We start from the raw sequence: 26,155 nt of genomic DNA, 5'->3' as shown, positions 1-26,155 counted from the left end.
ATTTATGTACCCATTAATCGAAAGTGGTGGTTAACCTGCAACATGGCCTTTAACTCAAGTGAAGAAGGGCTTTGAAAGTGTGATAGTAATCAGTGTTGAGCACTACTGTAAGGTTAACTCTGTCTGCTTTAAATGTCTAAGAATTCCAATTTAGAACTTTAATTTAAAAAAGTAATCAGAAAGTAATCCAATGTAATCCATTACATTACTTTAATAAAGTACCTGAAATAGTTACACTACTTACTACATTGTGAACTGGGTAACTTGTAATCTGTAACCTGTTACATTTCCAGTGTTACCTTCCCAACACTGATTTAGAATATAAGAATATAATAAATTATAAAATATTTAACACAGTAAATAATAATAATAATAATACAATCCTAAGACTACACTTACCTGTATGTTTTAAGGTGGTACTTCCTGTCTCTGATCATGTGAGGTGCTCGGGACAGGATGGTGTTTCGTAACACTTTACCTGCCCGCAGGATCTTTTCTGACGGCACCTGAGAGACAAACAGAGAGAGACAGACATAAACCAGACTGTACGTACATCACAAACCGCTCAACACTTCGAGTGACAGCTGGACGGCTGGAATACCTGAGCGATGGATTTGGGGTGAAGTTTGGTGGGACTTTGAATGAATGATTTCTGGAAAACAAAAGGATGCGGATGAGATGGATGCAGGACTATTAGCTCATTTGTTATTTGTCAACCTTTACACAAAACTGGCAGACAGCTGAAGTGTATATTGTTTCAGGCTGACAGAGTAAACTGTAAAACTCTTAAATAAACTGTAAATGACAGCTTGCTGTGAATTATTCAGCCACACTGACTCCATATATATGGGAAAAAGCAATATCATAACATCACATTTGCTGAGGCATGGCTTTTCCAAAAATAATTTACAATATCCTGAGTCGCATAAAACTGGCTTTGAATGAAAGTCGGTGAAGGAGATTACCTAACAATAATGCTATTAATTCAAATGTATAATTAAAAGAATAAATAAATAAAATGACATAAACTGTGATAGTCAGAAAGCAACATTTGAACACTTTTTTTGGAGAAAAGACAAATAAATAAATACATTTTCACACAACCACACTACCTTTTTATGATTTTCTTGAAACATTATACCTATATTTTCATTAAAATGATTAATTAGCGTGTTTCTTTCGTTTAATGCATCATTGATGTAAACTATATTTACACGCCCAACTGAATTTTGGTGAGTAAACTTGGCTGTACCCAAGTATTTGAAAGTACCATTTTTTCACAACAAACCCATCAGCATTAAGTCATGTGCTTTGATATCAGAAATAATGCCATCACGAGCAGCTTGTGTAGAATTCTGCTGATGTCCAGCTATTCTCTTTTCATATTACATAATAATTCATGTCATGTTGTTAACTACAGTGTTTCTCAGCGCTTCGAGCAGAAGGCAGGTCTGGGGCACTGCTCTCCCTCCTGACGAGGGACAGTGTGATGCAGTTTTAACCAAACCGTTTCAATAATTCATGACCATCCTCACCCAGACTTTACATCTACAACAACACACGACCCATCATCAAACTCTACACTGATTATTACTACACACACTTCACACTGCTTCTGTCAAACAGTCAGAGTGTTTGACAGTGTGACAGATTTGCTTAACAAAATATTCGATTAAATTTAAGGTACAAAACTAGAGGCAAAGCCATTTAAGACCTTTTTAAGACCAAGTAAAGAAATACATCGATGTGTTCTAAGTCAATTGGCCCTATTTTAGTGATCTAAATGCAAAGGTGCACTCAGGGCGTGTCCAAATCCACGTTTGCTATTTTAACGACAGAAAAATAACGGTTGGCGCACCCGGGCGCATGGTCTAAATGGGTTGTCCCTATTCTCTTAATGAGTAATGGGTGCTTTTTGGGCGTAATGTGCAATAAACCAATCTGAGTCTCATCTTCCATTCCCTTTTAGAGCCAGTTGCGCTCGTGCCATGAAGGATTTGCTATTTACACGTAGGAATTTGGCAAGTGCAAAGACAGAACGCGTCTCCGAGATGAAACGGAGCTGCTCGTGTGCGAGCAAATAGATAGCCTAATTCTCATAATGCGATGACTATCCATTATGACATGCAGGCATTTTTATATTTAATTAGCCTTAAAAAAAATTATTATGCATTGCAATCCTTAAATTTTTAATATTTGGCATGTGTGTCCCTGTGTTTAATAAGAAGCGTGTACGCTCTTTAAATAACAAAGAAAAAACATTACGCCAGACTTTAGATCATGTTTGAGTTGGTCTATGGTGCAGTCTATTTTCAGCTCCTTAAAAAAGCAATGCGCCAGCAATGCACCTGAACACACCTCTTTTTTTTAGACCAGCATGCCCATGGACGCACAAATGAGTGCAAATGCATTTGCTAATTAAATGACGTGGCACTGAACAGGAAAATGGGAAACTAGCAAACACACTTGTGCTGCGCCTTGCGTCGCATTGCGCCGGGTGTATGATAGGGCCCTTACAGTTTTTATACCCTATTGACAGATATTTGTTCCTACACATAAACTCACAGGTAAATGTATCTTTATATATATATATATATATATATATATATATATATATATATATATATAGGGGGAAGAAATACTGAGGAATACTGATTAATTTTTAGCAATGCAATATTTAATTCCATGTCTTTAAAAATGTAATATTTTCTGATCTGATTTCAGACCTATTTAGGCCTTAATTTGTGAAAAGGTGAATTAAGATTTGAGATGTGGGGCTAATTTGATATTTACAGATATTTTGAAAGTTTTTAAAGAGTGCATATTTAATTAAATAATGAATTTTTGCTTACTTGAAATTTCAGAAAACTTGTAATACAAAATGTATTGCGTTATACTGTGAAAAAGTGGATGGGAAAAGATGGTGAATGGTGATGTCAAATGATTAATCGCGATTAATCACATCCAAAATAATGTTTTTGTTTACATAATATTTGTGTGTGTTCTGTGTATATTTATAATGTATATATAAATATACACACATGCATGTATATATTTCAGAAAAATAGGTTACGTTCATGGTGAAGTAAACATCAGAGATGCTTTGCCACAAGCTGCAACCGTAGGAACTATACTAACTATGGTGATGGCCTATGGAATGCCAGAGCTGCCAAATTTAAAAATATATAAATACATAAATAAATATACAAATAAATGTAAATAAGAATAAATAAATACATAAATATATAAATAAATATACATAGAAAAGCATAAAAAACGAAAATAAATAATTATTTATACATTAATTTCCATATTTATCTATATATTTATTTTTTTCCATATTTATTTATTCATTCTTTTATTTATTTATACATTTATTCATTTCTACATTTATTTATTTATACATTTATTTATTTTTACATTTATTTATACATTTATTTATTTATACATTTATTTATTTATTCATATATTTCTTCCTACATTTCTTCCTGCGTAGGGTAATGAGGAGGGCGTGGTTTACCTCAGACATAGCAATCGAGCTCAGAGTAAGCGAAGGCGAAGGGTTGAGGCCACAGTGATGCCTATTGTGTGGCGAAATACAATTAGTATAGCTCACTGACATTGATACGGTCTGTGACTGCGAGGTATATAGTCAAAATCCTAAATCTTACTGTGTGACATGGATAGGCTACTCTTTATTCCGGACATGGCCGTAGAACATCGTTTGGTCTGGATTTGTAAAATGTCCTGGGCTAACAAACATGAAACGGGGACTCTGCAGTGCTTAATTTGTAAATTGCGAGGTCCCGGAACAAAGCGGGGTAAGGGATGCCGGATGCATGTGATTACAGGAGGGAGAGGTGACTCGCGCAATCACATTGGTCAGCAGTTTAAGTGACTGACTGCATGCATCAGTTGCTTTTAGGGTCTGTATGTTCATGAATAACATGGAAATGCCATGCAATTTTAAAACAACAATTTCCAGGCCTAAAAACGTTTTGAAAAAGTTGTGGAATTTTATTTTACAAATCTCTGTATAATAGAGTCATAAATTTCGGTGGGGGACTGTGTAGCTATGCCGCATGGTTTTAATTATTCTCGCAGCTTTCAAGTTTATAATGAGGAAATGAGGAAAATTCCTGCATTTATTCAACATAGCTTGTAGGTTTGAATAATAAAATTAATCCACGCAAAATGTAAGATTAAATAATTCATTCGAAACCAGTCTTCGAATCCATGAACTCTCTCGCGCGCTTCTCATCAGCGCATCTCGTCTGCACAGTGACCTGCAGCACGCGCTGACACAAGACTTCACTCGCATCTCGGGACAGCTGACAGAACAGTCACTTGACTAATCGGGTCATTGTTGCATTGTCACAAAAATGTATAATTTGCACACATTTTTCAGTATTTTAAGCCATATGGTACTCGCGCGCTGTCTGTATGTGGGTGTTGACAAACAAAACACTTTCATGACACACTCTATAGGCTACTTAAACACATGGGGAAAAAAATAAAGAAAAGGGGAAAAAAATCAATAATTAAACAACACTGAGTCGTCAGTGTTGGTATTGTATCGGACACTTGCACATAACATGAGGCTATATGAAAAACAAGCTCAAATGGAGTAAACAGGTTTTTGCTGGCGAATGAGGAGATCGCATCTGAGGCAAGTGCATCGCATTATACGCTTTCATCAACTCTTACAGGTTATATAACATTTATTGTTGCTGCCATAGTTTGACCAAACTCCCCGCCACAATCATTCCCTTTAAATAGACTCCATAATGGTTTGCCAGCTGATGATGATGATGATAACAATAGCCTAATAACAATAATAATAATAATAATAAAAAGAAATAATAATAAAAAGAAATAATAATAATACAAATTAAAAAGTTATGTAGGCTACTAGCTATTTTTAGTTATGTTTTTGGCAGTTTTTGGCCTACAGAAATTTTTACAAAATTTAACAATAAATAGCTTCGATATTTGATCACTATGGTTGGTTACAAAGACTTAACTATTCTGAAAATAATAACGAGATACAAACCTGTAAATATTCAATCGACTTTTATTAAATTCAATAGGTTATATAGCATTTATTGTTGCTATATAGGCGATTTGTTTTTCTTTTTGTTTAATTCACTTGGCCAAAATCTCATGATATAAACGATTAAGCGCTTATGCACAGGACATTTAAAACGTACAAAAGTAGGCTATATTGGCTTGCGAAAAACCAGTCTTCAAACACAAAAAAACATTAGCCTTTACAGACATAGTGTTTGAGTAAAGAAAATAAATAATAATAACGAATTATAATAGAGATATGAATTTTGGATAGTTTTTCACGGCACACCTGGCTATTCTCTGTCTGCCATATGGAAACGCCGTCCCTGGAGGAGGGGGATCCGCCAAAATGAGGTTCCGGATCGGATTTCGGAAGTTCCGGATCCGGCGTGTTGCAAATTAAGCCCTGGGACTCTGAGACTGAAGCGCTTGATATTTTCCATTTTTCGGTCAGAACTCACGGAAAGGAAGCAGGGCAGATTTAGGCTACAGTGAAGTCGACGCAAGCATACTGACCAATGCTTTTGAACATTTTTTTATTCTATTAAGCAGTGGTAATCTTTAGCCTACCTCCATAAACTCATGTCCAGGGGCAACCTTATTAAATGTATGAACGTCACGTTAATCGACATCGATAAATTCAGTTAGAGGATAAGACTGTAGGGCAGTTAGCCTAGCACTAAAATCCAACCAGAGCTTCATCAGAGCCATCAATACAGAAGAGATCTTAATGCATTTACACAGCAATTAGCCTACAAGTGCATACATATATTATGAAGTGTTTTACATTTTGAAGACATAAATATGACATGATGGAATCAATGAAGTGATAGGCCTACGTTTAATATGAAACTAAAACAGACACCAGGTGGCAGAAAGACACTGTCTTAATGCGTGCGTTCAATCCACTCGTTTGATTCCTTAAAATACACTGAATCAAAAACAACTCGACGTGTTGAAGCGGATCAGCTTTGGATTTGTTTCTGATAATTTCTATTTAGGCCTATGCGTTTATTTAATTAATAATAATAATAATAATAATAGTAATAATAATAATAATAAATAAATGACCAAATGTTAAAACAGTTGGCAGAGAGGGGTCATGTTCAGGGAAACAACATAATTGTTGATAGACTATTTTTCGGGGACATGAGTTTAATGCGCAAACCTGCGTGACCATATAGCAACTATTCAGAAATGGAAATTACGAATGCATTAATATTTAGTTTTGAATTTAATAAAAGTCGATTGAATATTTACAGGTTTGTATCTCGTTATTATTTTCAGAATAGTAAAGTCTTTGTAACCAACCATAGTGATCAAATATCGAAGCTATTTATTGTTAAATTTTGTAAAAATTTCTGTAGGCCAAAAACTGCCAAAAACATAACTAAAAAATAGCTAGTAGCCTACATAACTTTTTAATTTGTATTATTATTATTTCTTTTTATTATTATTTCTTTTTATTATTATAATAATTATTATTATTATTAGGCTATTGTTATCATCATCATCATCATCATCAGCTGGCAAACCATTATGGAGTCTATTTAAAGGGAATGATTGTAGCGGGGAGTTTGGTCAAACTATGGCAGCAACAATAAATGTTATATAACCTGTAAGAGTTGATGAAAGCGTATAATGCGATGCACTTGCCTCAGATGCGATCTCCTCATTCGCCAGCAAAAACCTGTTTACTCCATTTGAGCTTGTTTTTCATATAGCCTCATGTTATGTGCAAGTGGCCGATACAATACCAACACTGACGACTTAGTGTTGTTTAATTATTGATTTTTTTCCCCTTTTCTTTATTTTTTTCCCCATGTGTTTAAGTAGCCTATAGAGTGTGTCATGAAAGTGTTTTGTTTGTCAACACCCACATACAGACAGCGCGCGAGTACCATATGGCTTAAAATACTGAAAAATGTGTGCAAATTATACATTTTTGTGACAATGCAACAATGACCCGATTAGTCAAGTGACTGTTCTGTCAGCTGTCCCGAGATGCGAGTGAAGTCTTGTGTCAGCGCGTGCTGCAGGTCACTGTGCAGACGAGATGCGCTGATGAGAAGCGCGCGAGAGAGTTCATGGATTCGAAGACTGGTTTCGAATGAATTATTTAATCTTACATTTTGCGTGGATTAATTTTATTATTCAAACCTACAAGCTATGTTGAATAAATGCAGGAATTTTCCTCATTTCCTCATTATAAACTTGAAAGCTGCGAGAATAATTAAAACCATGCGGCATAGCTACACAGTCCCCCACCGAAATTTATGACTCTATTATACAGAGATTTGTAAAATAAAATTCCACAACTTTTTCAAAACGTTTTTAGGCCTGGAAATTGTTGTTTTAAAATTGCATGGCATTTCCATGTTATTCATGAACATACAGACCCTAAAAGCAACTGATGCATGCAGTCAATCACTTAAACTGCTGACCAATGTGATTGCGCGAGTCACCTCTCCCTCCTGTAATCACATGCATCCGGCATCCCTTACCCCGCTTAGTTCCGGGACCTCGCAATTTACAAATTAAGCACTGCAGAGTCCCCGTTTCATGTTTGTTAGCCCAGGACATTTTACAAATCCAGACCAAACGATGTTCTACGGCCATGTCCGGAATAAAGAGTAGCCTATCCATGTCACACAGTAAGATTTAGGATTTTGACTATATACCTCGCAGTCACAGACCGTATCAATGTCAGTGAGCTATACTAATTGTATTTCGCAACACAATAGGCATCACTGTGGCCTCAACCCTTCGCCTTCGCTTACTCTGAGCTCGATTGCTATGTCTGAGGTAAACCACGCCCTCCTCATTACCCTACGCAGGAAGAAATGTAGAAAGAAATAAATGAATAAATAAATAAATGTATAAATAAATAAATGTAAAAATAAATAAATGTATAAATAAATAAATGTAGAAATGAATAAATGTATAAATAAATAAAAGAATAAATAAATAAATATAGAAAAAAATAAATATATACATAAATATGGAAATAAATGTATAAATAATTATTTATTTTCGTTTTTTTGCTTTTCTATGTATATTTATTTATATATTTATTTATTCTTATTTACATTTATTTGTATATTTATTTATGTATTGATATATTTTTAAATTTGGCAGCTCTGGCATTCCATAATGGCCCATCCACTGGAGGAAATAGCTCACCGGTTTTGCAAGGAACCCACGGCAACCGACTTCGATAGGGTAGCTGTTTGCATGCCATTCTTTTACAGCAGCTTCGTCAACCAGGTCCTGGTACTTTGCTTTTTTCAGTTGGTAGGATGTGGCTAACTTCTCTTCCCAGGGCACCGTAAGCTCAGCAATTATAATGGTTTTTGTGCTCCTGGATAGCAGGCCATATCTGGTCGGAGGGAGGTTGCTGCCACGTCCTGTGGGAAGACAAGCTTCCTCTTCAGGTCCACTCTCAACTACCAGTCAAAGGCTCATTGCAAGGAAGAGGATGGGTTCTTGGCCACCTTGCCGGTCTTATGAGCCTTGTCTCCTTTCCTCACAAAAGTTATGGTATCGGGCGGATGGGCCTGCTTGTTATTGGCTTTGACTCGCTGGTGTTCCACCCATTTTGCAATTTCTGTGAGGACCTTGTCATGCCTCCATCTGTACTGCCCTTCTGCCAATGCCTTTGGACAACCAGTCAGGATGTGGTTCAGTGTACAGGAGACTGCTCCACATTGGTTGCATGATGGGTTTTCCTCTCCACCCCAGATCTTTATGTTTTTTGGTGTTGGCAATAGATCAGTCACAGAGCGCAGGAGAAAGCTCAGCCTTCCTTGGTCGATCTGCCATAGATCCATCCTTCGCTCCTGTGCCTGGTCCCACTGTGTCCATCGACCCTGAGAGGCAAGTCTGATTGCTTTTACTTGACGCTCCTCCTATGCTGCCTCACGGACTCTTTGCACCACGAGACCTCTTCTGGTTTTGGCATCAGCCCTGTTCCACCTCTTCCCGCTGTAATGTCCAAGGCCCAGGCGTCCCTGGCATACCACACCAACAATTTCATGGTGTTTCCAGTGAGATTCTGCTTCTATCACGGCTTGCTGGGACTTCCACTTTCTGCCGCATTTGATGGTCTTGCTTGGGTGTCTTACTTTCCCCATCCTCAGACGAAAGGAGTGAACTGACTGCCCTTGCCTTGGCAGCTTTAAACTCCTCAACCACCGATTAAACTGGCAGGGGAAGCTTGGAGTTCTTGCTGTACAGATTGATTGCGCTAAATAATGGGGGAACTCCCAGCCATTTCCGCAAGAACTTACTGCACAGTCTTTCCATTCCTTCCACCTGAGATACGGGAAAGTCATACAGCAAGAAGGGCCATTGTAGCTGTGGTATAATACCATATTGAAAGCACCAAACTTTAAACCTCCCAGGTAGTTGGCTGTGCTCGATTGCCTTGAGTCAGGTATTCAGCTGGGCCTTGATATCAGTGAGATTGCCGCTGTCATACTGCTTTCTGAGGCATCGGATTCTTTGATCTTGGATTGTTGGGATCTTAGAGCCTTGGATGTTGAAGATGTTTCCTGTTAACTTCCCTTTCAAGATACTGAGGCTCCTTGACTTTTCCGGTTTAAACTGCAGGCGTGACCATGTTGCCATCTTCTCCAGTTCGCTCAAGATCCACTGTGTCCCCTGAATAGATGGAGTCATTACCGTGACATCGTCCATGAAAGCTCGACAAGCAGGATGTCTCGTGCCGTCGACTGCTTTCAGGCCTCTGCACCGCATTCCCCCAGCTTTTAGCAACAGATTCATAGCCGCTATGAACAGGACCACAGAAATTTAGCATCCTGCCATAATGCCCTTCTCGAGCCTTTGCCATTTGGTAGTGATGTTTCCCACGGTGAACCTCATCTGTAGCACATCCATGTGTGCCATTACAAGCTCAACTACCTCTGATGGAATTCGGTAGTGATCCAATGCTTTTCGAATCAGCTGGTGTGGGACGCTTGAGTAGGCTTTGGCAAGGTCCAGCCAAACAACAGAAAGTGTGTTGTTATTACTCTTGGCTTCATTAATGAGCTGACTAATGACTGCTGTATGCTACAGGCAGCCAGAATATCCCGGTACTCCTCCTTTTTGTACACTCGTATCAATGAACTCATTGGCAAGCAGGTATGTTGGTAGCCTTTTGGCGACGATGGACCAGACGATTTTTCCCTCTACATCCAAAAGGGAAATCTCCCGGAACTGGTCAAGTCTTGTGGAATTGAGCTCTTTTGGCACAAAGCAGCCCTCAGCGAGAGTCCAGAGCCTTTGCTCCAGCTTCTTCTTCCACAGTATCTGAAGAAGCTTTGAGAGCCTCTTCAGCAGCAGTGGGCAGCATTTATAGATTTTATAGGTGCCTGATGGTCCAGGGGCTGATCCCGCCCGTGCTTTTATTACCACTGCCCTCACTTCATCCATTCAGAAATCTGCCATGTTAAAAGGGGTGTGTGGTGTAAGAATCGGGAATTGGAAAGAACATTCACCCAAAGGAAAACCTCTGGAGGGATCTCTGTGTGCGGTCGCCACACTATTCTCTATTTCCTCATTCGTGCATACCAGGGTCCCACCCTTGGGCTTTCCTAACAGGTCTGCTATGAATTGGAAGGGGTTGTTAAAAAAGGCTTTTCGCTTTCGGCGCTTCTCCCTCAGTTTCTCCCGCATGATCTCGGCTCTCCGAAAGCTGGATTAGCCTTTTTCGTGTCTCTGTACTGATCTCATCCAGGGCCGCTCTTTCCTTCTCACTTGCTTCCCGCCACCTTCTCTTAAGTGTCTTTAATACTCCTCGCAGCTCTTTAATCTGCTGCTGTCTCCTGCTAGGCCCTGCTGGTGGCCTAGGAGTCTAGCCTTCTTTTGCACCAAAGGTGTCGTGACACACCTGGTACACAACTTCGACCATGATCTTGATCTTTTTGGATGCATCTCCTTTCAGAGTGTTTTCCAAAATGGAATTTAAATCGTTGTCCAGCTGGGCCCATCTGCGGTCTGCTGCTGGTGGTAAATTCAAGCGTGGTTTCCTCTCGAAGTCTTTAGGACTTTCAGGTTCACCGACTCTTCCTATGCTCTGAGTAGACTGAGCAGGGAGATCTGGGGCACTGTGGTTTGCCTCCTGGCCCTGGACCTCCTACACCGACTGATGAACACCCTTAACAAACTTAGAGAGGTAACTCTGCGTAAGCTCAGGTGTTCTGCGTTGCTGACTCTGCTCTTTGCACTTGGACTTGCCTTGATGGATTTTAACACCACGCTCATTCTTAATAAAAAGCCCTCCGCAGGTGTTGTATCTTCTTTTGGCTTCAACCTTCTGTCTTTCCACATCCGTTCTCATAGTCCTTTTTTTTCATTTTCCGGGTCCTTGACAATTGATCCGTCCAATGGCAGATTATGGCCCCCCCCCCTCCTCGGTCCACCTGGGGGTATTCTCTTTGTTCTAAACTTGTAGCTTTTTTTTCAATGCTTCGGGGTGCTAGCCCTAACACTATTGCATGCCGTCTTTCTGAGCTGTCGTCCGTTCTTTCACGGATGTCCATGGGTCTTTCCCCACTGCCAATGGGCCTCTCACCATGGTCTTGACAATAAGGTGAAGTAAACATCAGAGATGCTTTGCCACAAGCTGCAACCACAGGAACTATACTAACTATGGTGATGTAGATCTTCTGAGATGTTATTCTTTAGAGCATCCACGTTGTTGGAACGCTTGCGCATCATCAGCAGGGATCTCATTCATATATTATGCAAACAAAAACATTTATTTTGTATGCAATTAATTGCGATTAATCATTTGACAGCACGTGAAACTTGCTTTTAGAACTCAGAACTTCATCCCAGTTCAAAAAGACCATTAACTGGAACTTAAAAGCAAAAATATCTCAAAATTGTTTTTGTTCCAAACAAACAGATTCTGTCTGCAGTCCAGCTGAAGTTACTCTAATGCAGAGCTTAACTCAGACAGAACAGACTGTGAGCAGTATTAACAGCCAACTCATCCGAGTTCAAATCCATTTAAGTGTGTCAGCTGAGCTCTTCAGCATCTTACAGCATGATTTACTACATCCTTCATTACATAACGATCCTGTACATCCACGAGACAGATTCCTCCTTCTGTTAACCAAAGCAACAAACACATTAAAGTGAATAAACAGCACCATTATGTAAATCACAGAGTCTGTGCTGTGGCTGCTATCGATTGCCTGCCTATTTGGATGCATCTATAGAAAAATAAAACGGAAGAACTTGCAGCGGTAAAACTGACAGACACGCTGGCTGTCAGAGCAGTGGACGGGAAATGACCCGAGAGGTCAGAGGAACAGGAACACGTACACAGAAATGAGAAAGAGAGGATGCCAGAGCTGCCAAGTTCATTTTACAATTCAAACAAATGTATTCTTGTTCTGTCGAGGAGATGGTGGGAAGGAAGGATGTAGTCATATCAGGACTGACGCAAACAGGAGAGATAACAAGAATCAAACTCTTTTTGCATGTTAGGGGAGTCAAAGACTGTTTAAGATGGCCTTCGACAAGCTTCTCATGAACAGGCTAGGAGAAAATCATTTTCTCTGCACATTTTTGGACACTTTTTTATCTACAAAAGAGAAGCTGGAGTTGTTTCATCATTAGCTTTGCCTCCTGATGCCAGGTGTGAAGAGAGTTAGTATGAGATTTCACAGTACATTCTTCAAAACAAAGCTTCCAAAGGGAGGTTTTCACAGAAATGCCAAAAAGAACAATTCTGGTCACCAAAGAAACTTTCAGTGAACAGCTCTTTAAAAAACAACAACAAAAATAACTTATTTCTTAGTATGAAGAACTACTGTATAATGTTGAATTACAGAAGCGTGTATGAGTGTGCACTGTGTTTATTATTATCTATATACTGTATAAATACACACTCATTCATTATATATTTTGAAAATATTTACATGCATATATATATTTATATATTAATATTATTATATTTGATATTATATATAAATGTTAAGTTTATAAACATAACATATTTTTCTTAAATATATACATGCATTTGTTTGTATTTATATATACACAAATAAAATAAACACACTCATTTATTATGTAAACAAAACCTTTATTTATTTTACGCGATTTTTTGTTTTTTATGTGATTGTTTGACAGCACTAATGTGTACACACAAACACACACACACACACACACACACACACACACACACATATATATATATATATATATATATATATATATATATATATATATATATATATATATATAATTCAAATGTAAAATTAAAGTATAAAAGTATGTTAAAGTAACATTTTTGCAGCATTGCAAAGTGCACTATTAAAATGTGATAAGGAACATGAAAGTATCTTTAACTAATTAGGCCACTATACTTAAAGGTTTTCCCCCATTAATTTAATATTATTTGCAAGTATTTGTTTTATGTATCTTTAAGACATGAAGTATGCTAAAAGTGCAACATTCAACACTTTCACAATTAATTTTGTCATGTTTCCAGCTTTCTAAAATAGCAAGTTATTAAGAAATATTACTGTCTGTTTGCCTCCTTTCTTAAATACTTTTTTTTTTTTTTAATCAATCAATTTCTAGACAGATGCAGAGATGGAAGCATTTGTGGAATGGAAAGGTTCTATGGATGCTAAAGGTTCTTCATGGAAGCATAGGAACCTTTTCGGTTTTTATTCACAAACCACCTCACAATATGAGCAAACAGGACATCTTATATTGTCAAAAATAGTTTTTATGCAGATAAAACTGAAAATGGAGAGTCCTATGTAATATAGCAGTATAGAAACATATGTCATTTTTGACATTACAATAGATGTACAATGTCCTGCATGCTAATACATAACTACAGTAGTTAAGAGTCAGAAATGTTCCCTCATCTTAAGTGAGTAATCTTAACCACTCAAGACACTTTGCTAAACTTTGTGTCCCACTGAAGAATGAAAATCACGAACTTTCAGAATGAGGGTGAGTAAATGATGATGACAGACATGAGTGAATATGTGGCCTGACTGAAGAGATGAAAGATTTCAAAGACAGAAGCTTAAAACAAACCTTATTTAAGTGTTTGGATGATGATCCGGGTGAACCGTGGTCCAGATTCTCTTTGTCAGGCATTCCTTGTAAAACAAATAAACCAAATAAAAGAATGATATGATGAATATATATCATATCAGAACTTTACTATCTAATATTGAGCAGCATCATTTAGTCAAGATCAGCAGATTCAGCAGAAGTGGTAGTTAAGTAAGAAGATTAAATATAGTGTGTAAAGTCATCGTGGGGCTGCAGGATGTGTGTAATCTTCACTAATGGGTCCTGAGGGGCTGCGAGGAACACACACACACACACAAACCACAAAAGTTTTCTCCTTCAGGAACAATAACTCCAGCCATGATGCTTACTGAATTACACACATCAACATAGAAATCTCAGACAAAAAGAAGAGTTTTAAAACTTTGAAACATGCTAGTTTACTTCATTTTATAACAGCAAAAATCTCTTCTTATCAAGAGCCGATCACAATGTGCCATGTGAGATAAAAGACAAACAGTACAGAACCGTTCATAACTCTAGGCTCAGTACTGTTTTATTAATCAAAACATGCATTAAATTGATTAATGTGACAGTAAAGGCGCATAATGTTAGAAAAGATTTCTATGTCAAATAACTGAATAAATAATAAATAAATAAATAAATAAATAAATAAATAAATAAATAAATAAACAAACATATATTTCTTTTCAACTTTCCAATCATCAAAGATTGATTTCTGAAGATCATGTGACACCGAAGACTGGAGTAATGCCGCAAAAAAAATCAGCTTTGCATCACAGGAATAAATTCTATTTTAAAATATATTCAAATAGAAAAGAGTTATTTTTAATCGCAATAATATTTCTATATTTTTTCCTGTATTATTGATAATAATTGCATCTTTGGTGAGATTACGAGACATGAAAACATGATCAAATCTTACCAACACCAAACCTTTGGTGTATGTTGTGGTGTTTTTCTCACAAAAAGTTATTTTATGAATTCAGAGGACATTTATCAAAGCATATAATTGTACTACTTAACTGTATAAGATACTTTCAACGTGATTTTTGCTTGATTGAAAAAAAGGAGTTCGGAAAATGTATATTTTGTTATCTTATCTAGAAGGATCTCTTTTGGGTGAACGGAGACGAGTGTGTGCACTTACTGTCAGTATTCGGGCCGCTCTCCATAACACCATAGGGAGGGACCAGCAGACCAGCCATACACTGACGATAACTCTGAAAGATACGAGACGTAGAAATGAATTAATTACTTAAAACAGTCAAATAATGACACCATGATACTCAATTTGAGCCAAAATACTTAATATGTGTTCCTGGACTTTTCAGACAAACTTCATCAGTTATTGTTATCGTTTTCTCAGTTTTTCATCAAAACTTTCCTTTATATCTGGCATCACAAATGTCACTTTTCTGCTAATCACTTACTATATAGAGACATTTCTCATGATCCAATCAAGTCCTGCCCTACATTTTTGATTGAAAATCCCGTTTCACTTGGAAAAACATCAGAATGTGGAGGAAATGGATTGTGAACAACATTTCTTATGAGTAGAAGAGTTGTTCATAAATGAATAATAGACGCAGACACGTACAAACACACACACACACACACACACACACACATTTGCTCAGTGATGTAAAAGCTGTAAGAGACATGACTAACAGCATGAGCTTTGAGTAACATAATACACACATGAAAACCAGCATAAACCTGGTCTCCCAACTGAGTCTGCTTCCTCACAAGGTTTCTCTCGCCTAAACATCCCATGAAATTTCTTGCCATAGTCGCCTAGAATCAAGTTCAGCTTTAGAGTTGCAGCCCAGAACGATGAACTCATCTGAGCACAAATAAGAAAAGCAGTTTGAGAGGAAGAGTTCGGAGAGTCGTCTGTAATCTCTTTAATCAGGTCTAACCGCAGATCAGAAAGGATTATGCTGGATTAAATCAATATTTCTGAAACCAAAGATCAGACGGCTCACACACATGTGCACATTACTGACACAGAGCTCTTGATGTACAGTACACATCAAATACTATCACAGGTACCAGTGTCTTTATGCACACTACATCCAATGCATTCATATCAAAATATGACCTTCACAGTGTTAAAGATAGCAGACTTCAACATACTTTATTACAGAAACAATATCATTTAAAAGAATACTCTTAAGTGTGAATTGAATGTAACATTTTTGGACACTTAATTACATGTTAGTCACAATTGAATGAAAATGCAAGTGTATTTTTGTATATTTCTTTTAAAAATATATATATATATATAGCGGTGGTTTCAGACATTACAGTGCTTCACTCGCACTGACTCTTATTCTGTCTGAAAGAATTAAAATACCGAGCTGAAGGTGGAGCGATTCGACCAATCAGATGAAAGGAGCGCTTCAGTGCCGCCCACAAGTGCGAATGAAATATTAAAGCCATGAACCGAAATGATCAAAACGTACACGGACCAACTGTCTTGTCCATGTTCTCTCACTTGAATCCTCTTCTTGAGTCTTGAGTCTCTTGACCTTCTGCAAGCCCCGCCTTGTTCACGCAGTGATTGACATGGCGGGAGGGGTTGGACACGTGATCGGCTCGGAATGCATTTTCAATGTGCACATTGAATTTTGCTACATTCATAGCGGGACATTGAATGAAAATGCAATCGTAAGTGTCTTGACTGTGAATGTTAATGCATTTAAGAAAAATAGCATTTAAATGATAATTGATAATTGCCACAGTTTTTGCTTGAACATGTTATACATATCTAATCATTTCTGTAATACATTTTAATTTTAATTTTGCAACTTATAAAGCGTTAAATTCGTTTTCATTTTACATATTAAAACTGGTGTATGAAATGGCAAATTAAAATTATGTAATTTAATTTTCATTTTCATTTTGCACCAAACGTTGCACAAATGTATTGGAAAATGTAAATGTAAATACATAAATGCATTGTCATTTTACATATTGCATTGTCATTTTGCATATTACATCCCAAATTGAATATTGCTACCCATATGCTTCCATAGCAATGCAATAAAATTTGATGCAATGATGCAATTTAGTATATTATATATATAGCGCTGTCAAATGATTAATCGTGATCAAAAATCAAATATATGATATGATATATATGTTTACATAATATATGAATGTGTGCTGTGTGTATTTATTATGTATATATAAATACACACTCATTCGTTATATATTTAGAAAATATTTACATTCATTGATATTTATATATTAATATTATTATATTTTATGTTATATATAAATATGTTTAATATATAAGCATAACATATTTTTCTTAAATATATAGATGCATTTGTTTGTATTTATATATACATAAAAAATAAACACAGAATGCACTCATTTATTATGTAAACAAAAACGTTTATTTTGGATGAGCTAACTTTAACCAAAGTTAACTTTAAAGTAGTTTTAAAGCACATTTTTACTTAATAAAATATATAATTTAAATGTAATAATAAAGTAAAAATGTGCTTTAAAAACTACGTTAAAGTTGCTTTTTGCAGCTTTCCACTGTGCACTATTAAAATGTGTCAAGAAACATGAAAGTATTTTTTTATTAAATCAAAGGCCAATAAAGTCTACTTAACGTGTTTTTTTTTCTTTCATTAATTTACATTTACATTTATTCATTTAGCAGACCGCTTTTATCCAAAGCGACTTACAATTGCTATATATGTCAGAGGTCGCACGCCTCTGGAGCAACTAGGGGTTAAGTGTCTTGCTCAGGGACACATTAGTGTCTCACAGTGGATTCGAACCCGGGTCGCTCACGCCAAAGACGTGTGTCTTATCCACTGCGCCAACACCACCCCAAATTTAATATTATTTGCAAGTATTTTTATGTATCTTTAAGATATGAAGTATGTAAGTATTCAACACAATTAAGCGCACTTCTTTCTTTCTTTTTTACAAAGGATAAAACGTATCACTTTTTATTTATTTGTTTTTGGGAGAGAATTAAATTTTGTCATGTTTCCAGCATTCTACTATAGAGAGTTAAAATTAAGAAATATTTAAATCGGTTTGTTTCCTTTCTTAAAAAAACATTTCTTAAAAAAAATAATGATATGATAATAAGAGAGCACACAGTTACTCGAGATTTCCATTAACATCTATAACTGACATTAAATTCTAGACAGAGAGATGGAGAGATAGTGCCAATGGGCAAGGCACTTAACCTTGGATTTCTCTGGAGGAGAGCACTAGTATGCTTTATGTTGCTTTGCACAAAAGCATCTGCTATTTTTAGACACACAAGAGAGATTAGTGCACATTTAGTGGTTGGAGAAAGGGTAGAAAGTCCAGCTTGTCCTGCTCGTCCATAATGGGTTTAAGACTTCACCACATGCAGAGGTTTCGCACATCCCCAAAGACCCTCTGTTTTGATCCATCAAACCTAATACAGGACTGAAGACGTTTTACATCACTGTCTCTTTATAAAGGATTCAGAACTGAGAAAAGCCAATACAGCACAGCAGCTTTGAGCAGATGAATATCATTATATAGACAGAACAGGATTGAATAAGCTGATTTTATTTCTATCAAAGCTGAAAGTTTTAGTAACAGGAGGTGCCAATAAATGAAGCTCAGTGACTGATGACACAGAGGCGGTCTGAGCCATTAACCAGGACACCTGGGACAGTTAATGTGGGGAGGGGAGTCTCTCTGAGAGAGGACAAGTCATTATCTCTGACTGATGCATCCCATGAATCACACAATTATGTCCATCGATGAATGACACAACACTGAACACAGCAGTCAGACAGTGAGGGTGCACATGGGGTTAGTTCACCCAGAAATTACATTTCTGTCATCGTTTACTCTCCTTCGTGTTGTTCAAACCCCCATGACTTACTTTCTTCCATGAGTCCACCTGTGTACTTCAAAACTTAAAAGTAATGTATATATATATATATATATATTTACAAAAACTGTACTTGCAGACAATAATATTAATTAAATAAAAGGCAGCTTAAGTGTACCCAAAGTTTAAAAAGTTTAAAAGCACATGTAAAATACACGACTACAAGTTTATAGTGTGTTAGATATAAGTATGATAATTTACAGGTTAAATATACTTATAAATATATTGAAATACATGACATACAAGTTTTAATAGAAATGTTTAACGTACACTCTTAAAAATAAATGTGCTTCACGATGTCATAGAGGAATCTTTTTTTGTCTAAATGGTTCTGTAAAGAACCTTTAACATCTGAAGAACCTTTCTGTTCAACAAAATGTTCTTTGTGGTGAAAGAAGTTTCCTCAGATTATAAAAACGTAAGAGAGAGATGCTTCTTTAAAGAACGTTTGACTGAACCGTTCTTTGTGGAACCAAAAATGGTTCTTCTATGGCAGGGCCGTTTCTAGCCTTTTTGGCATCCTAGGCGAGATTTTTACCAACCCCAAACCCCCCCCCCCCCCACCAAACATTTGAACCCCAAATTTAAAACTAAGCATAGCTGCAAGGAAACCATAAATAATTATTGCATAAATATTGCAAAATTTGTCCAAATACAAGTATGTACAATTCATCAGATATTAAAAATTATTAGTATTAAACAAAACAAGAAAAACAGGCAAATAAAATGCAAAAATACTAAATGACTATAACATGACAATGTTATGTTATCAGCTATATTAGCTATACAATAATACACAGTAACCACTTTTCAGAAAAACAACCATGCACATCCATGTTCAAAGGAAGTAACCAAGGACTTAAAACAAATTGACCATGGCATGTTTGAGCATGTTTACTATTTTTGATAGCTTTAAAAGTGGACACGTCTAGACTTAATAGCTGCAAAAGTGTGGAGAATGATTGACAGCCGCGGAGGAGGGAAAACGAGGTTTCCGTATACTTTAATTTATTGATATATATAGTCTTCTGTCCGTCACATAAAGCTATGGAATGGCTTCAGATGACTTTTTCGAAATAGCAAAAGTATGAATATATAATATGACCTTGAAATAATATATATATATATATATATATATATATATATATATATATATATATATAAAACTCTTGGTGGGGCGGGGGCTCTCACTGGCGCCCCCCAGCTGTTTGCGCCCTAGGCGACCGCCTAGATTGCCTATGCCTAGAAACGGCCCTGTTCTATGGCATCGCTTGAAGAACCTTTTAAAGCACCTTTATTTTTAAGAGTGTGCATTCTTGTCAGTATTCAGAAGTACTTTAAGACAACTGAAGTAATTGTGAGGTAATTATGTACATAAGTGAGTCAAAAAGTATTATAAACTCTATTAACAATAATAAATATAAATATAGCTGCAAGCAGCAATTACGGGGCCAAGCACTCCACTGGCAAATTGAGATGCTAAGCATAGCATGGAGCATCACACCAAATTCAACCATGAGCAACAACAACAATTTTAGGATGATTGTAATTGAAATGGCTGAAAAATCATAAAGACAACCACTAGTAAAAGCCCTATCACTTTTGACTAACAGGTGGCGCTGTATTCAAATCATTATGGTGTGTTCTGTGTGAGATGTCAATAACACACAAAAAGTTTGGTGTCAATATGCCAAAGCATTCCAGAGATACAGCCTCAAGTATCATTTTGGCATTGTGCCTCAAATTTGTCGCTGTGGTATGCGAAAACGGTTTTGTCTATCGGCACAAAATCCATAACTTTGTGTCAGCACAGTCCGAAGATCATCTGATTCAATTTTGGTGAAAATCGGACTAACGGTTGATGAGGAGTTCAAAAAAGTAGGTTTTCAACATAAATCAAAATGGCAGACGGGAAGTTCAGCTTAATCTGGCATATTTAGTATCTATTTTGTTGGCATAAACCAGGGTATATTTTGGGACCAGTTTCGTTGCAATAGGCTTATGCATTAAAAAGTTATTAGCATTTTTATAAGTGTTATTATTCATGGTTAATGAATGGTTTATTACTCTTGACCAATAGGAGGCGCTGTTACCAAATTTATGTGGCATGGTCAGTGTGAGGTGGCGATGACACATACAAAGTTTGGTGCAAATATGTCAAAGCGTTGCAGAGATACAGCCTCAAATGCATCTTGGCACCCTTCCAGCAAATTCGTTGATGCGCTAAATGAGAACCGTTTCGTATATCGACACGAAATCCATAACTTTTTGCCAGCATGGTCTGAAGATGATTCACGTCAAATTTGGTGAAATTCGGACTAACGGTCTAGGAGGAGTTCGAAAAAGTAGGTTTTCAACATTAATCAAAATGGCGGACAGGAAGTATGGCCAATTTTCGCATAATTGGTATCGATGCTCTCGGCATGACCCAGAGAATATAGGGAGACCATTTTAATTTTAATAGTCTAATTTATTCAAAAGATATTAGCATTTATTTGATATTTCATTATAACTCTTGGCCACAAGGTGGCGCTGCCACCAAACTTTTTGAGTACCTTCAGGGCATGGAGCCGAATATTTTTGTAATTATTTTCGTAACGATACGATGCTGCGTTCAAAAAATACAGCATTTTAAAACATAATTCAAAATGGCAGACGCCTAAAATGGTCGACACGGGAAAATTGGATATCATTCGACTCGACATGACTCACTGAATCTAAAGAGACCAGTTGTGTGATTTTTGGCCAAACCATTCAGAAGGTATAAGCCAAAATATGCATTTTTCATATCTCCTGACCACTAGGTGGCGCTGCGTCGAAACACTGCAGGTAGTCTCAGGTCATGGTTGTTATAATACACACCAAGTTTGGTCTCAATATGCCAAACTGTTGCCGAGATATAGCCTCACATGCATTTTTGCATGCTTTTCGTCAAATTTGTTCACGTGTCATTCGACAACGGTTGGACGAATCAACTTGAATTCCATAACTTTTTGCCAGCATGGTCTGAAGATGATATGAGCCAATTTTCATGAAGATCGAACTAACCGTCTAGGACGAGTTCGAAAAAGTAGGTTTTTCAAAAAATTGAAAATAGCGAAAAAACTAAACCTTGCGATTTTTGAATTTTGGGGTTCATTTGAAGTTCATTCGACTTGGCATGAGCCAAGGATTCAGAGGAAAAAAGAATTTCCATTTTGTGGCTTACGGTTTAAAAGTTAATAGCATACAAACTTTGAAAGTGGTGGCGCTAGAGAGTAGGAGTTAGAGACTTCAAATTTGCTATAGTTAATGTTGGGACAGTCCTCTATCAGTGTGCCAAATTATACAACTTTCCCGCAATCGGTTCTATGGGCTGCCATAGACTTGCGGCGGAAGAAGAAGAAGAAGAAGAAGAAGAAGAAGAACGCCAACGATTACAATAGGTGCCTACGCACCTTCGGTGCTTGGCCCCTAATAACAATTTTCATTTTATTTGCAATTAACATGCAGGTAAGTGAGTGAAACCATTCTGTTCAGTTTGTACATAGGTATATTAATTCCATAATAAGAAATATTTTTAAAAGTATGCTATTTTTTTTTATCAAATCTTTTTTACAGAGTTAAATGTATTTTCAATTCATCTAGCAGGCATCTCTTTCTCATTTCTGGAAAGGTAGTGCTCTACATTAAGAACTTTGTTTTATTATTTTATAATTTTAATAATATTTATAAAAATGTATAATATAATATTAAGATTCATTCCAAGTAAGCAAAATGTGTTTTAGTTTCAGTAAAGCTACCGTGCATATGTGCTGCTGACCATATACAACATATATGCTATACGCCAAACTCTAATGGCCTAAATTATATACAAACAGCAACAGAACATGACAAATTACCCATCATCCCCTGGGGCTTCAGTGGAACGCTTTGATTAGAGGAGACAAGACAGCCCTGAGGTGCTTAGAGCAGGCTGATACATAATTACACAGTCAGATGCACAAACACACAAAATCAGGTTTAAACAGTGTTTCTACAGAAATAAATACAAAACAAAAGTCATTATAATTAGATCACTGTGGCTGTGCAGTGCTGTCAATAAATAAATAAAAAAACCTGATGCTCAAGACAGTAATGAGTTCAATTCAAATTGAGTTTCCTATAGCGGGAAGACCCAGACCCTTAATACACACACACACACACACACACACACACACACACACACACACAAAGCTGGAAGGAGACAATGGAGTCATTATGTGAAACAGCATATAAATATCACCTGCACATGTACACTCACTCAAACACATAATGAGACACAATAAACACACACACACACACACACACACACACACACACACACACACACACACACACACAGCTGATATACAGATGTGCTGCAGAGTGATACTGAATGTAGCATGATTTATTTCTTTAAGTTGCAGGCATCCGTCCTGAGCAGAGTAATGAGTGATGAAGCGTTCGTGCTCAGGGTATGTGAATATCTCCAGCAAACTCTTACATAACCCGCCTCTACACTTTCACACGCCTCTCCGAACAGACAGAAAACTTCAAATATCAATGTTTCTATGATATGCATCATATAACCTAGAAATATATCTTGATTATTTAGATGCAAATGTTTGGATTTTTTGTTTTGTTGTACAAATATTGCTTTTTTTTTTTACTCTGGCACTTTTTTATGTGTACATACATTGTACTTACAAAGAAAGTACTGGTAATGTGAGGTAACTACATGGGTTAAGGTTAGGTTTAAGAGTAAGATCAGGGTTAGTATAGTTATTACCCAGCAATATACTATAATAAATATTCTACATATGTACATGTACTCAAAGACTCAAAGAGTTTTGCTCATCTCATGGAGCCTCTTCTCCACTCACACAGAAATACTGAGGTTAGTTTTGGGAGGGTAATGAAACCTCACATTTGATCATCTCCTCACTGGTGCTTTTACTATATCGATTACATCTGAATCAATGCAGAAACCCAATATATCAACAGGAAATGAAAGCACCGAAACAAGCCATTGTGTAGCTGGTCTGCACAATTGTTATGCAAAAAAAGAAAAGAAAAGGTTAATAAAGACCATCTGTGAGATCTATGCCACCCTGACAATAATATACAGAACTAATAAGAGTGTCCATCACCATGACAACAGTAGTCTGCTTCTGAGATCATTAGAGTTTGACTTTGGGGTTGTAAAGATGAAGGAGTGTTTCTGACCATTACCAGTATCCCTGATTAGCTGCTTGCTATTTAAATGCAATGTATTATAATTGCAACTGACAAATAATTAAAATAGCAGTTGCATTTTCTGGATAAACCCTACTACAGTTACTGATCATTAGGATCATTATAAATCTGCAGGAGCGCAGATATAAAGTCAAACTAATGCCTCAATTAGGAAGAAAGGTATGATTGTTAGGAGATGAAAGCCACATCAAACATCCAGGGATCTAAAAATTCAGAAATGAGAAAGATATAGCAATCAAACAGAAGATAGATGCCATTACTTCTCAGAGAGATCCATGTCTGGGGCAAGAAAAACATGATGATGCAACTGAGATATGTGGACAGATGTGGTGTCAGACGAGAGCCAACAGGGCTGTGTGGACGGGCAAACTTCAAAGGATCTTGAACAGAATCTGGGATCAGTTGCATCAAGCAAGAAAAATATCTGGCATTACTTCAAAACTGTAGTGCACAGGTGTCAGGATCTGGAGCAAACTTGCAAGCGAGCATTGTGGGCATTGAATGCTTGCATTTGTGTCAGTACTGCAATAGACTTTCCCTGAGAAATATTCACTGAAGTATGCACTCTACCCAGAAAAAAACGATAGTTTTGCTACACTGAATTCAGATCAGTTAGTTTTGAAGGTTTTGTTTGGTTTGTCTTTGTGAATGAATCATACTATACTCCAGTATAAAACAATAGTATATTTTCACTTTGTGTTGCTAAATAAAATATCAAAATATTAATGCTATGTGTAAAACAATATTTAATTTTAATATTTTTTATACTTATGTTAATACAAATTATAATTTAATATACAAAATCAGTATATTTTGTGCTGCTGTTATTTCTGTGACACAAGCAATGCCAAAAGAAATTCCTAAATAATTGTATTTTCTGATGAAAACATTATATAAAGCTAATTCTGGTAACACTTTATTATAGGGGCCAATTCTCACAATTAATTAGTTGTTTATTAGCATGCCTTTTAGTAACATAGTGACTGTTTATTAGTACTTATAAAGCACATATTCAGCATGAGCATATTCTGCATCCATAATCACCTAAACTTAACAACTATCTTACTAAATATTATAAAATCAAGTTAGGAGTTTATTGATGCAAAAGTCATAGTTAATGGTTTGTTAATATTGCGAATTGGACCTTAAGATAAAGTGTGACTGCTCATTCACGTAGGATTTCATTGTTGGGAAATAAAAGTTTCACATACAGAGAAATAATATGGTTGAGGTTATGCACTCTAATAAAACATGATGGCATAACTGAACATGTTAACTTAAGCATTTAACTAAATTATAATTGAAGTATCAAACACATCAAGAATAATTAGTGCTTCATTTGAGCTAACATCATTGCAAAAACTATTTGCGAGAAACTTGCTATGAGTTTGTGGCGATTACCAATCTTTAGCAATGGAGGTGAACTGACAGTAAACCTTTGCCACTATAAGCACATAGATCTTTGCCAAACATAACGATTTAAAGATTTATTTAAACATGCAGATTACTAGTGCACAAGAGAATTACGATGCGCAACTGACTTTGCTACAACTGTAAAGACCATCTGAATGTGAAGATATGAACATGTGGCAATTTTGCAGGAAAGTTCACTAGAATTTACCACAGGGGTCTGGCAGAAAACTACAGTCCTTTTGAAAGGGCACTTGTTATAGAAAGACAAAAGTGCTGAATCAATATGAGGGAATTTTCTGTTTGATGTTTCACAGTTGTTTTACCCAAACTTTAAATGACACATTGTGTCAGAGAACATTCTCAGAACTGTGGATAATGTTCTGGCAAGGTTTTTTTTGAACTAAAATTCTAAATAGAACATTGGCCTTTAATAATGTT

General features: G+C 36.5%; 1 protein-coding gene across 3 annotated transcripts in view; it reads right to left on the bottom strand.

Moving 5' to 3' along the window:
* The window catches only part of LOC132094858 (rap guanine nucleotide exchange factor 4-like), a 94,692-nt gene that overhangs the window by 34,730 nt on the left and 33,807 nt on the right, over positions 1-26,155 (bottom strand). For all 3 annotated transcript variants that reach the window (XM_059499489.1, XM_059499491.1, XM_059499490.1), the window contains 4 exons: positions 15,290-15,362; positions 14,140-14,204; positions 602-652; positions 400-506 (listed from right to left, as the gene is read on the bottom strand). In XM_059499489.1, the coding sequence (XP_059355472.1) occupies positions 400-506; positions 602-652; positions 14,140-14,204; positions 15,290-15,362 (296 nt within the window). The remainder of the gene's footprint in view (positions 1-399; positions 507-601; positions 653-14,139; positions 14,205-15,289; positions 15,363-26,155) is intronic.

This window comes from Carassius carassius, chromosome 19 (genome assembly GCF_963082965.1).
Source record: "Carassius carassius chromosome 19, fCarCar2.1, whole genome shotgun sequence".
NCBI lineage: Eukaryota > Metazoa > Chordata > Actinopteri > Cypriniformes > Cyprinidae > Carassius > Carassius carassius.
The sequence above is the reverse complement of the archived record's forward strand: the minus strand, read 5'-3'. Positions and strand labels throughout refer to the sequence as shown.